Source organism: Pavona decussata, unplaced genomic scaffold (assembly GCF_977016875.1).
Source record: "Pavona decussata unplaced genomic scaffold, jaPavDecu1.1 SCAFFOLD_124, whole genome shotgun sequence".
NCBI lineage: Eukaryota > Metazoa > Cnidaria > Anthozoa > Scleractinia > Agariciidae > Pavona > Pavona decussata.
In genome coordinates this window covers 868,643-882,724 of record NW_028145538.1, presented here as the reverse complement: position 1 = coordinate 882,724, position 14,082 = coordinate 868,643, and the positions used below count along the sequence as shown (strand labels likewise).

Here is a 14,082-nt window from a genome sequence, read left to right as displayed (position 1 = left end):
ACCGGCAGGCTGAGTACAAGGTGCAACGATTCCATCACGTACTCGCGTGATGCGTCACAAGCAACCGAGTCACGAGTTTAGATTCCGGCGGAAAATCGCCACGTTCGTCCTTTAATAGCGTCGTACAAAACATCCTTAACTAGTTTCGCGTTTTCACAGCTTTTTCCGTGACTGTTGCCGGGAAGGAAAGGAAATTTCACTTCGCCATTGACCCTGACCTCCACAAGTAATTGATGACTCATTGTTATGTAATTCGAGCCCGCGGTGTTTTGGTCCTAGTGAGCATGCGTGGTGCTTTGTTGCCAAATACAAAATTCCCCAAACTTCTGGAGATATCGGGAATCGCGTTCGCATCGCTAAGTTTGGCGCAGGAAAAAAAGTATTTCATTCATGATTTCCGCCTTTTCTCGTTAGGTGCTTGCTTACCGAAAAGGAGAGCCAAGACTTATTCAACCCGAAGATGATTGTCCCAGTCATGGGCAAGGATCCAAGATGGTTACTCGTTGAGGTTTGCAGGGAATTTCAGCGTGGAACTTGTTCGCGGACAGAGGACGAATGTCGTTTCGCACATCCACCGGCTCATGTGCTCATTCAGAATGGAAAAGTCACAGCCTGTTTCGACTCGTTAAAGGTACTGCGTTTTTCTCTTCACGGCAGTATTTTTGTGGTGTTATGGATTATTTGTGGTGACATTTTCTGCGATTTTGGTCACAATCTACGGACTTTCTTTTGTTGGTACAGGTTTTCGAGAACTTGTTGCGTCGTTCTCTTGCGACGCACGTATTTTCGCGGGTGTTTCAAGTTCCCGATTTTGTTTAGCGTGTTATGACGGCGCATTCTGAGAATTGCGTTTTAGAATTATTCACTTTCCGTGGGAATTTTCCCAACATAGGGTTCATTGCTTTTGACAATGCGGTTTTTTTTAAAATGTCAGAAGAAAAACATAGACTATATAAGGCACGGCGCTGTCATATGCAACCTCAGCAATTCAATATTTTGAGGAAATGTTCCATGTTTCTCTCAAAACTACTTAAAACTTTGATTGTGAATCGTCTAAGTGGCTATGGTGGGGTTCTAATTTATGTTTGTGGGTCTTTTGTTTGATTCGTCCAATATTCGATACTAAACTGCTTAAACGGGTAGTAAAATATAAACTCGGGCTTACAAATTTGCGTACGTACTGTTATGCAATGCAGCCCTTGTGTCAAAAGGAAAAAAAAATTGAAAGTCCGCTGTTTCGTGAGTCACAACTTCAAAATTTGGCCATTGCGTGTTTGCCTTTCGTGCGAGTAGCGTCGACTTATCCCAAGCTAGTTTTCGTGACTAAAGAGCAAGTTCGTATTTTTTTTTTCCTGCACGAATTGTGTTATTAGCTGTTCGGTGGTAAACGCAACACATTAGTTTGCCCCGATCTTTCATTCATTCTACAAAAGGAGTTGCATTGGTCGATTCCTTAAAATCAAAGATCAATTTATATGAAATTTGGGTCATTTACGATACTCAGCAAGGGCGGCCCTTGAACGCCAACATATGGGCAAAGAATTTCTTTGTTCTTTCTTCAGGGGCAGATCTCAACTCACGGAATTAGAAAATTCTGAAATTTTCGTCCCCACTCATTTCTGGGCGTTAGAATAAAAGAATATTAATTTTGGGCGATTACATGTGATTGCTTTAGGGAAAGGATATTCCTGTACTGCCCGTTGCTGAAGCTAATTGCGTGTTCGAGGTCAAATTTGTTTTCAAGAAGAGCTCACGCGATTGTTTAATTTACTGGCTCATTAAATACTCTGCTCTGAACAGTTGGAACATCGGTCGTTCTTTCTTATCGGTTTTGCGTGACAGTAATTTAAATTTGCAATTATCATCAGCCCGTGTACTAAGACAAAAGAAATTGGAATCTTGGATAAAACTTCCGTTGGTTCTGTTGGCTTTTGTTTGATTTTTTGGACATTTCCGCATTGGCTTGAGGAATTCTTTTTGTTTTAGGATTTTTTGCCAAAAGGGCATTTAATTCGGGATATCAGAATTTTCAGCCAAATTTGCTGATTTGCATTTAACGTTACAGTGATTAATATTCAGTTTTTGTGAAGACCGTTTTATTTGAGAAATCTCGTGAGTTTTTATTGCTGAAACAGTGAAAGTGTTCACTATTTATTTACTAAATCTCTGATTCCTTGTCTAGTATGTTCATATCTGGCCATTGTATCCAGTATTCTTGAATTGACCTTGAGAGAAAATTCATTTTATAAATACATTGTTCCTGAGTTGACCTTCAAGGAAATTTTATTCATTTTCATTCTTTATAAAACACATGTTGTGGTTTTAGAACTTTTTAAAGATCGTTTTCAAACAACCTGTTACAATGGTTTGGATAACAATAGTGTCAACTTGCCAACATTTTAAGATCTCACCATTGTTTTCTCTAACTTGATCTGCGTTGGAACTCAGACAGAAAATCTTGCTTGCCAAATTTTTTGGCTTGCCATTTTTTAGCGTTTGTCGCACTTGTTTTGGAGGCATGTTAAATTTATTATTTGCAAATGTTATAAACGGTTAAAATGCCAGTTGAGGTGTAAAAAGAAGTCCATGGAAAAAGGCATTCAATGTGACTTCTTTGTTAATAGAACCTCAGTGCAAAAACACCAGCATCTCTTGTGAAAACAGTTTCATCTTTAACGGACAATGTCAGCTATTTTAAGTAACACTTTGAAAAATTACACCACTGGAAACCAAACAAAATGATAGCCCAGTTTTGTTAAAAGTTACTGTAATACTAGTGCAATAAAACTATTTCTATTTGTCCTTGGCTACTAATATAGTCAGGTTAGAAATGGATGGCAACTTGAAAAAGCTGGTCAGTTCTTTTTTGAGTCCTTCTCCTGCACCTTGAAAATATCGTAAAAACTGACCTCCCTTCGCGGAAACCATGTGCGGTATTTCTGACAATGTTCTATTCTAGGAGTGAAGGTACTTGGTTTTTGGCTTCAGCACAGTATTGATCAAAAATGTTTTAAGTCCCCATGACATGATAAGCCCCTTTAAGGCATCTAGCTTGCTCTAGCACCAAAATTTATCTTTACAGCATATGTTATAGGTTTTGCTTTTATGGATGGTGATCTTTCTTCACTGATTTTTATAAAAATCAGAGTTAGAAGGACAAAATTTGAGACATAAACCTTCAAACTCAGTTTAATACAAAGGTTTGACATGCTCTGATACGAAGGGCTGATACACTCTGACAAAGAGCTGATAGTTCAATTGTCAGCTTTTGTTAATGAGTAATCTCTTCAGGTCAGCCAATTCACCTTACTTTACCTTTTCCCAAGGTTAAATATTTGTTTTTCTACCCCCCCCCCCACCAGCAATACATCACCACAGTTTCTTCAAAAACTAGCCCCTTTATCCATTTCTTGCATTATAAGTCTTTTCTTGTGTCTGAGCAATCGGATGGAATGCCTGGTTGTTCTCGCCTAAAAACATTAATTGCTTTTCAATTTTGTGAAGGTGTGAGAAATAGTTTGTCTTAATGATAACATGTTGGAATTTTTGATTTGCATGTGTTCTAGCACATCCATGTAGTTAATCCTTTGTTATAGGGCTGCAGCCATAAGTCCACTTGTTTCTTATAAGCAGTTTAGTCTGTCTTTTCAAAGTTTAAAGCACCAAGATTTTGAGATGTCTCCCTCTATCTGAGCAAGAACAAAGGAAAAAAAACCTTTTTGTCTGCAAGATGTGATCAAAAAAAGAGGAGTGCAGAAAAGAACAATAGTCAAGATTTATTTTTAGTTTTTGTTACTAGCAGGGGGTTAATCTGGGGACTTAACCCTTTGACTCCTGAGTTTCTCAGTAATTTCTTGTTAATCATGACATGCACTCATAAAAAAGCCTCTACCAACTTTCCTTTGAGAGTTAAGTACCTATAACCATACATATTTAGAAAGTAGACATGTCAAGGATTCCAAATAATTTATTAAGTTTTGGTTAATGATTCACCAGTAAAATAATTTATTCAAAACGGCGACTGAAATGAGAAAAAATGGATCTTTTACATACATTCTTGTTTAAATTTTCACCTTTGTATAAAGGAAAAGTGAAAAAATTGCAATTCTGCGAAGTATTTAGACTCTGTGAAGTACATTCCAGTTATTTCAATCTTCCTTCTCGCGTATCTATTTGTCTCTGTCACCAACAAATCCCACAGCTCATTGGTAAACAATGCATCAAAGAAAACAACAGGTAAGGAATCCACCTCAAAAGTCGAATGTTCGACCATGTTCAGGGCCTCTAAATTCAGGGTACTGAACCACAAACCTTTCGTTAGTTGCACTCCACTCGATAGGTGGGTTTTGCTGAGCAGCTCTTTGTTGTTGGCGGCGTCTTCCAACCAATACTCGACGTGCTGGAGCTGTCGAGGTGCTTGCTCGTTCACGTTGTTCAAAACCACGTGGCAATGCGGCACTTTCCGACTCTGAATAATCGGACCAACTTGAAAAGAAATCGTCGCTGCTATCCGGCGTTTCAAAGATTATTCGATGTATTTCGACCATGTCATCAATACGATCCGCCATTTTTTAAGTGCTCGCGAACAGACTTAAAAAAAACTCGAGGAAATTTGGTCTAATTTGGCGAATACTCAGTGAGTGAGAGTGAAACGAGTGCGTAAACAACTTCATGTAAGACGAATTAAGTGTCTTTCGACAAAAGATGCTCCTTTGCGCCTCTATGAGCCTTTTTTAAGTCAAAACGTACCCCTAATTTGGAAGCGCGCGTAAATGCGCGCTCAGGAGTCAAAGGGTTAAATGCTATTCTTGTCCTGCTTAGAGCCTATATTCAGTTTGTACTTAAATACGTCAAAGTCAAATACTATGTGACTGATATTATTAAAGGGCAGATGTTTGGACATGCTACATTCTTCATGTATTTTTTAAGCCATCAAGGCTGGCGATGCTATCTGATGTGCCTACGTTTGTTTTTATAGGTGACAGTACCTGCAATGTTGAAATAAATAATTATTGTGACTTGCTAGATTTGTGATAGATGTCCATGACAGACTCTCCACTGTTTCTTTGTCAATGTTGATGTGTGAAAGGCTAGGTTATCATCATCTTGGCTTATCGATTATCACTGTAATAAAATAAGCTATCTCAAGGGTTATTATGAGATAAAGATAAGCTTGTTAGAGTTAATCTCTGAATTAATGGTGGTTTATTTCATTGTAAAACGAGCATTGAAGGGTCAGAGTTCCTGGGTTGAAAAATGGTGTATTTGCTTTTATAACAGTGGTCAATGCCAGGCATTTAGTTTTAAGAAGCAGAACTTTAGAATACTGATATATTGTTGAGCTTAATTTAGACTCCATTGAATATTGTAGTGTTTAAATTTAAAGCCAGACATGTCAGGAGACTTTCTGACAATGTGTCTAGACACATGCTTACAGCTTAAAATGTCGTGCAGTACTACACTGTAACTTAAAACCTTCCTGATAGACTTTTTTAGTGATAGGATTACAGCCAACCTGCTGCAGCTGACTTCTCTATCTATATTTGAGTTTTATCTGATTTCCAGACAATATTACAAACAATTGCAGCGTTGTAGTAAAGAGTGTTTAGCCATTTACTTCTAAGAGATCGTGTTTTTAAAACAAAAAAACATATAGCTATAAAGAGAGTAATGCTTGAATGCTTGAGGATTTAATCTACAGACTGAAAGAACTTTACAAACAGTACCACAGGAAAGTACTGCTCAGTAGCTTTGACACTTGAATGGTCACATAATTTTTTGGATTCCACTGACGGATTGGATTCAAAAATGTTCAACCCACCTTGTACAACGTTATCAACAGTACTACAGGAAAGTACTGCTCACTTGGTTTCATTTGAATGGTCACACTTAAGGATATCTTTCACCGGCATATAAATTAGAACCATCCATAATAAATAGTTCACAAGGAAACAACTGCACCTTAGCTGTTATTTGAATAGTTTTCAAGTCATATACCGTAGGAATTTGTCCATATAGTGCATACATATAGATTTGGAAATTTAGAGCCTTGATACATGAACATGATGAGTATGGTTGTGAAGCCAATGTTTTGATGTGTTCTTCTGTTTTTCAGGGACGGTGCCGCAGAGACAAATGCAAGTATTTACATCCTCCAAAGCACATCAAGGCTCAGATGGAAAATAATGGTCGTTTTCTTCAGCAACAGCAGCAGCAACACCAGCTTGCCTTGCAGCAACAAGCTTTTGCACCCCTTGCACAGCAGATGCTTACAAATCCATCGTTTGTAAGTGTTCTCATTGTTAAAGTTCATGGAAAGGCGATAGGTCACATCATAATGTTTAAATTATTACTGCTTCCAGACTGTGGAATGCATTACCTAATAGCTGGACAGGTTTTTTATTAGTTAAATGCAACTTGATCTCAGATTATTTTTAGATTTTCAATTTAAATGTTATTTAATTTTAGATATCCAGTGTATGACAATTTTTAAATTTTGTATAAAAGCTGTAACACTAATAATAACTACTGTAAGGGCCATTGAGCTCATGGAAATGGTGCTACCAGCTGTATATAAATTTATGTGATACTAGAAGTATGAAAATTAATGCCTGTTTTCTAAAGCATAATGAGAGAGGAGTTTCTTTAGCTAGATTCTTGCGCATAACCTTTGGTGGTTGGCCTTTCAAGAACACAACGTGCTGTCAAGTTCTTAACTAGGGTTATTTGGTGTGTTAACCTAGTGCTAAAAATTACAATATCCTTTATTACAGATATCTACCTGGCCCTTAAGTGTACCTGCGTCAAATGGAACATACCTCCAACAGCCTGTTGCATTTCTGCCGGATGCATCAGCGCTGGCACAAACTACGACACCAACTCCATCAAGGAGACTAGACAAGTCAGATAAACTGGAGGTCAGAAAGGGTTTGAACTATACATATTAATTTAAGTCATTATTTTTGTGGTGTAGTAAAATCTTGTTTATACAGACACCCAAGGGGTAAATGGCTGAAACTTTAGTCTTTAAGTCTGTAATCATTTTTGTGAACATCCAGATACTGTAGCTCTTTACTCCAACTCTATTAAGAGTGCAATATTACAAAACTGTTAGTTAAGAACAACATGGCTGTGTGCAATATTCAAAATATTGACTCCCCAGTTCACTATCCAATATTGTTTAATTGTATACATTAGATTAGCTTTCATTTGATGGCAATATTTCAATTTTTTGTCCACGGACTCAAAAAAGTTTAGAACTACCTCAAACAGGTTGAGAAACTGAGCTCCACACTTGCTCATAGTCGAGGAGTTTACATACATGATGATAACAGAATCAAAAGCAAAGTAACCTGGATCACAGGAATGTGCTGCTCAGTAGATTCCGTGTGGCTTACCACTGGAATTAACCTTTGCATAAATCAGCATTAACATGGAAATGCTTTTTCATTTACCCTCAGGTATGCCGGGAATTTCAGAGAGGACTGTGCTCGAGGGAAGAGTGCAGATACGCACATCCTCCAAGACACGTGTCTGTTGATAGCTCTGATGGTATGATTACGGTGTGTATGGACTTTATGAAGGGACGATGTCAAAGGGATATGTGCCGCTACTTTCACCCACCAGCCCATCTTCAAGGGAGAGTAAGAGCTGCACAGCAACAGACAATGGGGGTTAGTTACATTGTGCTTGGTTGCATGTTTTTAAAACATAGCATTAGTCTGCAATTAAACAGAGGTTCCTGTTTACTGCTTTAACCTTTCACATCTTCTACCTCCCACGGGGACATAATTTATATCAAAGGCTCCTGTGAGCCAACTCGTGAATGCAGATGACACATAGTAATTGAAATTTAGACGGCTACGGAAACTTCCTCAAAAGCTAAAAGAAATTATATCTTTGCCCGATTATGTAACGAAAAATGACCATTCTTGTACTATTAAAATGATTGTCAAATTATTCTGTACAGATTGAATAAGCCGATTATTCTGATGCGCGATTAAAAAAAATCACGTGTGTTTTTTTATTCAAAGTTCATAGGAGCACGCCATGTGCAGCTACGTCATGCAAATTCGTGTCCCCGATAGTCCGGGGCTACTGGATTTCGCGATCGGGCTAGTGGATTCTAACCATCACTTGCCCGATGGGCAAGTGAAGTTTTTTTGGGAATTAAAATTACAAAATTACTGTAGGGCAAGCCGATCTCACAAAGGGAAATATGTTCAACAAAGTATCGCATTACATTTCATGCCCGACATAAATGCGTGAAATTTTTCCTTTGGAGTTCAGTCCACGCAATCCTCAAGTAAAAATAATGAACTATGACAAGCTCTTGCTAAATAAGAATTATTTATCGACCGCGTCCTTTTGCTTTCCCATAAATTACCAGTTGTAAATTTCGAAAATGAAACATTTTTCCCCTGTGAAACCTCTATGAAAGCTGACAAGATGTTAAAGTGTTCATTTCACCAGAAGTTTGCATAATTTTGTTTACGACGTCAATGATGCGTGACATGGCACGTTCCGCTTTCGCGTGAAAACTGACAAATTAAATTTTTTTTATTAAATTATTTCTAAATTAAATTATTTTTAATTCTTAAACGAAACCGCACGTTGTAGAAAAAAACGAAAAAAACCTATAACTTTGCTCAGATTCAACGAAAAATCTCCATTCTTACACTGAAATGATTGTCAAAGTATTCTCTACAGAATGAATGAGAGAATTCTGACGTGTCGTGAAAAAAAATTTTCACGTTTTTTTTTTTTTTCACTAATTGAGTTTACGACCCCGGACTTTCTGAAAAACTGAAAAAAAATGTAACTTTGCTCAGATTGAACGAAAAATCTCCATTCTTGCACTAAATGATCGTCAAATTATTCTCTACATATTGAATAAGAATTTCCTGATGCGCCGTGAACAAAAAATGTTCGCGTGTTTTTCCCACTAATTGAATTTGAAACTCACTCACTGCGCACGCCCGAAAGTTAACGACAAAACCGACCGACCGACCAAGTCAAAAGCCAGCTATCGCTATAACTCGTTCATTGCTCATGCGCGCATTCACGAGTTAAAAACAAACAGCACCACATGAAAGTGATGCTCAGTAGCTTTCATTTGAATGGTCGCACTTTAGGATTTCATCTGCAGTACCTTGTATATCATAGTAAACAGCACCACGAGAAAGTACTTGCATTTGAATGTTGACACAGTGGAAAACCATCTACCAACTCAGAAGATAAAAGTACCAAGTGCACAACATTAGCATAAGGAAGAACTGATTGGTTAAAACTTTTGTTTGAAAGTTCACACTTTAAAAAGTTTATTAACAGTCCCTTTAAGATACAATCCCTCTTTGTGAAACAACCTTTTGACTTATGGAGGAAAAGCTTAAAAGGTTACAATGTGCATGGCATTCCTAAACAGCTTGAAGCATGAAAAAATTGATTAAGTAAAGATATTAGGCTATTTACCTTCAAACAGTACTATTGTAACGGTACTGTGGATTCACGCTTCCAGAGACTCCCTGCAGGTGGACTTCCGCAATGAACCAACTACCAACAGAGTGTTAATTTTTTTGAGTGATGAGTGACTCTCCTCCATTGTCACATTTATTAATCCACTGAATCATTCAATATTTTAATGATATTAAAGAGTTATGAATTGTCGAGGTCATCTGCACAGACCACCAAGGTGAAAGACGACCAACATGGATGTTCCAAAGAATACCACTCTAATTAGCAAATGCATAGCTACACTGTAGTAAAGCTTAAAGTATTAAAATGCTGTTTATGTCTTATTAAAAGAAGCCATTATTGCTCAACAAGCAGAAAGTTGTTCATGTAATGGCAAACCAAATGTAAATCAATTAAATCAGGTTTTTGGTGTTTGTGACTTATGTGATAGATCTTTAAATAAAACATAATTTGTGGTTACACTGCACTGCAACGTAAAATTAAAATAAATGCACGCAACTAGACTAGCACTAAGCTTAATGTAATAAATGCACATGCCTGCGTGCCAGAAATATTTTTCAGTTCCACAGTTGGAGAAGTGCCATTGATAATACCAAGCGCTATTAGGGACAGGATATGAGACAATCCAATAAAATTGCCGCTTGCATGCTTATTTGGGAGTGAAGAACCAACGATTTAATTTTTTTGCCAACTCTTCAGGCAATGTACACAGATGTTTTGTTCTTTTGCAATTGTGTGGCTTTAAAGGAGTTTTGTGTGTCAACCTCAGAAAATGCAGTAATAAATACAATGAAATTGTTCTGTTCTAAAGCAGCCAGTTGTATCTAATGTCCGCAGTTTATTTTTTTCATTGCAATTTTCACTTTCAAGGGCACTTAATTTGAACATTTTCAAAGACACATATTGTGTAAACAAACCAAACTTTTCAACAGGAAAGTACTACAGGAGTTTTGTCACAAATTTTATGAATGTGCATGTGACCCAGTTTTTCATCAGCGAAGTGAGCAAGTTTAGTGCTCTGATTGACTATATTATCTGAAGAGTTGGCAGCTATCATTAGATTGTTGGTAAACTAACTTATTACCTCGCTTATAACCATGCATGGAGCTTAATTTGTAGCTAGCAATTTGCTTAAATCATGACTTGCATTTTGCTTGTCTCTTTTCATGTGCCGCCGCTTTCATCATGCTGCTGCTGGCATTGTGGCTCATTCCTATTGTGCTTGCACATCGCCTGCTGACTTAGTTGGAGGGGAGCCGCAAGAGGCCCCATGATACTTTACCAGAACTGGTACTTAATTGCCATTTGCTTTTGTAACAGGCACGCCATTAGTAGGACTTACATAATATTGAAGCACTTCTAATACAATAACAGGGTTCCAAGCTTGTATTTCCTGCTATAATTTTCATGTCTGTCCTCCAAATTATTGTTCTACGGATTTAGAAGTGGGAAGGCCAGAATTGCACAGAGTGGTGTTGCAACGATTCTGGAATGGAAGTCATAAGCTTATGAAAAATCCACTACTGTAAGTCTGTCACTGTTGGATGCAGTCTCTCCCTTTCCTCTGGTAAAGAAACAAGACAAACAATGGAAAATGATCGAAACCATGGGTTCTTGTTAAGTATTTGATTAGGAAGGACCAAATTCAACTTAACAGGGACCATGTGATAGATTTGCTCTCTCAAATTTGTATACAGTGTAAAAATAGCCGGGATGAAACATATGATAGGCAAAAATCGTCCCTGCTCTAGCAAAACAAAAACACTTGTGAAATCACTGACTTTAAATATCAGTAATAATGTGGTGAAACAGTTGCAGCTTGGAGCCCTGGTTAATTAACACTGATGTCTTGTTACCCTAACTTGTGTGAGTGTTAGGTACACTAGAATATTGAAGATGAGATTCTTTCTCACTGAAGGCTTTCAAATCTTGAAACCAAAGACTGAGAGTGTAGTCATTACTTTGCCATAACATGTGATGGGCTAGTAGAAGTTACATGTATGGCCTTCTATCAGTAGCTTGCTAAGCTTATTATGGGTGTTTTGCAGTCTACTGCGATTTACTGAATTGTTGAACAAAGGAACGTAAAAATTAGGTGGCGAATTTTTGAAGTTCCATGGAACATTAATTTTGTTTTTTCTGGCAAATTTTAATAGAATATCTGCTTCAAAAATTTAATATAATTGCTTTTATGCAAATTTGGCTGCACAGGTGAGAAAAGTGGTTGCCCAGAGGGGATGTTGTCAGTTCTCCTTGAGTTGAAGAGTCTTAATCTGAAGGGTATTTTAGTAATGGAGTTGGAAGCTTGACACACATACAAAGTGTAGTTGGAGTTGCAAATTAGATTGGAGTTGAATCCAAGTTGTTGTTTTTGCTCTCCTTTCATCATTAGGCTGGAATATTTTCCATGTCTAAACACTGACATTTTTGTTGTTCCTTTACAGAGTTTTGGTGAACCCTTCAAGAAACAAACTGCATTAGAGGTGCCTCTAGTCATGCCGACGGCGGCAGCAGCACTTCAGTCCTTCAACCAACCACTAGGATTGCAGTTCACATCTCTTATACCCACAAGTAAGTTAATAAAACAGCTAGCAGGTTTAGGAAGGATTTGCCCTATGTAGCAACATGTACAATGTACATGTATATTCTATGTAGTGAGGAATACATCTTCCAATCCAGTTCGAGAGGGATATCATATATCATCATGGACTTTTTTCTCCACACAATCCTTTCACTTATGTGATGTACTCAGAAGTATGCAATGCATTGTTGATAGTTTCCAAATCATTTCAAGATCTTCATTTCAAAATTTGTATCTAGACACCTCATCTGAGTGCACAAACCATCCCAGTGAATCGAGCAAAATCACAATTAATTGACTATAATAAATTAAGTTATTTTCTGTGCTCTTTTTCCAGTGCCATTGCTCACACCTGGTTTGCCCTTGGTTCAAACACAAGTACCTCAGGTAAAAAAAATCTCTTGTTAATGACACTCGTTATCTGTTAAGGAGACTCTTTACTGATGAGTAGTGTGAGTAAACATATCAAGACAACCTATATGCATTTGAGTTTGTACTCCACTGTGGTAACTTCAGCATAATACTCTATTATTTTTCCCTCCAATTCACTCGCTGTTTGATGACAATTCTAATGGCTTGCCTTTTCTGAGGAATGACTTATAGATGACCAAAAATGTTATCTCTATTTAAGAATGTAGCCATTTCAAAAGTAGCTACCAGTTGAAGGGCTGAGAGCATGACCGACCTATGTCGAATTTTAGGCCGTTTTTTTTTCTTCTCGGATTTGTCTAAATTTTTGCATGTGAGCTTCGTTTTAGTCAACAAACATTGCCCTGTATTTTTTTCGTTGATTTGCTGTTCGTTTTCGAGAAATAACGTATGCAAAAAAACACCCTTACCATCTTTGAAAGCCAAAAAAGTGGGAAAAAAAATCAATAGTTCGGTATTCACCTGTCCCTGCTGGAACTCAAAGAACGTAATTCATAGTCTGCTGGTATAATGCATTTATTGGATTCATGTTTTTCCTATTTGAAATAATTTCTCTGTGATTTGGATCAAAGCATGTTGACTCACAGAACCCATTGTGAAAAGTCTCCTTAACTAAGTGTTTGTGTTTGTGGTAGAGTGGAGATGTTGTAGTATATGACTTTGATGGGTACAATGTGAGTTGATACACAGAGAACATTGAAGCACCATGAAGCTTTTAAGTTAACATAATTTTGGGGACTGTTGCTTGCATTGACATTGCATTGCTTGACAAATCAAGTGATAATAATTTTAGGCTTGTTACCCACACCACCTGTTATGGCTGAATTTACGCAAACAGGTTTACATGTAGACTCTCTTTTAACTCTTATTTTAGTATGCAGCCTTGGTCACTTAACAATACAGAGCTTCAGATGTGACTATGAGTACAAAATTGAGTACCAGTGCGACTTTTCAAATCTAAGTTTGCATGCTTTAGATAACCACTTGTCACACCAATGTTGTTTCTAGAATGTCCCGGGGTTCGTCCGGGTTATGGAAAACCTGGAAAGTCATGGATTTTAGAATTTCATTTTCCAGGCCTGGAAAGTCATGGAATTTAGGTGTGGGTCATGGAAAGTCATGGAAAATGATGTTTATTGAAAAGTACAAAATAAATTGGGTTTTTTTTTGCGAAGATAATAGTGAAAACAAACCCAAAATGAAGAATGATTTCCAAGAAAATGGTCAAATTTTGGTCATGGAAAACTTGGAAAAGTCATGGAAAATTTTATGGAAAGTCATGGAATTTGAAAAGCTCAAAAGAGTACGAACCCTGGCTTCTTATCTGCTGGTAAACAATGCGAATGAGCAAGAGTTCTGGGGATGTGACTGGTTTGAAATTTGACAGTTGTACTCAAACTTAATCTTGCACTTATACTCAGATATGAAGGTCCCTAACAACATATATCTGCACAGCTATTAGAGAATCCTTGTAAAATGTATACCACTAATAATTATCCAGAAAGCTCTACTAAACGTATCAAAGACAAATTCACTGCACATAACATGGTTGATGAGAATGATGTATTATCCAGGTTTTTTTTTCCGAGTATGCCTGC

General features: G+C 37.4%; 1 protein-coding gene and 1 long non-coding RNA gene across 6 annotated transcripts in view; one reads left to right on the top strand and one right to left on the bottom strand.

Moving 5' to 3' along the window:
- The window catches only part of LOC146469355 (uncharacterized), a 192,036-nt gene extending 181,323 nt beyond the window's left edge, over positions 1 to 10,713 (bottom strand). For both annotated transcript variants that reach the window (XR_014867233.1, XR_014867232.1), the window contains exon 1: positions 9,152 to 10,713. This is a non-coding gene — a long non-coding RNA (uncharacterized LOC146469355). The remainder of the gene's footprint in view (positions 1 to 9,151) is intronic.
- Positions 1 to 14,082, top strand: part of LOC146469353 (muscleblind-like protein 3) — a 29,057-nt gene that overhangs the window by 3,107 nt on the left and 11,868 nt on the right. For 3 of the 4 annotated variants that reach the window (XM_085123402.1, XM_085123404.1, XM_085123403.1), the window contains exons 2-8: positions 415 to 631; positions 6,116 to 6,286; positions 6,774 to 6,917; positions 7,461 to 7,673; positions 10,720 to 10,764; positions 11,919 to 12,045; positions 12,393 to 12,442. In XM_085123402.1, the coding sequence (XP_084979528.1) occupies positions 415 to 631; positions 6,116 to 6,286; positions 6,774 to 6,917; positions 7,461 to 7,673; positions 10,720 to 10,764; positions 11,919 to 12,045; positions 12,393 to 12,442 (967 nt within the window). Of the gene's footprint in view, positions 1 to 83; positions 227 to 414; positions 632 to 6,115; positions 6,287 to 6,773; positions 6,918 to 7,460; positions 7,674 to 10,719; positions 10,765 to 11,918; positions 12,046 to 12,392; positions 12,443 to 14,082 lie in introns of those variants that run through there. The other variant, XM_085123405.1, reaches the window with a different exon arrangement.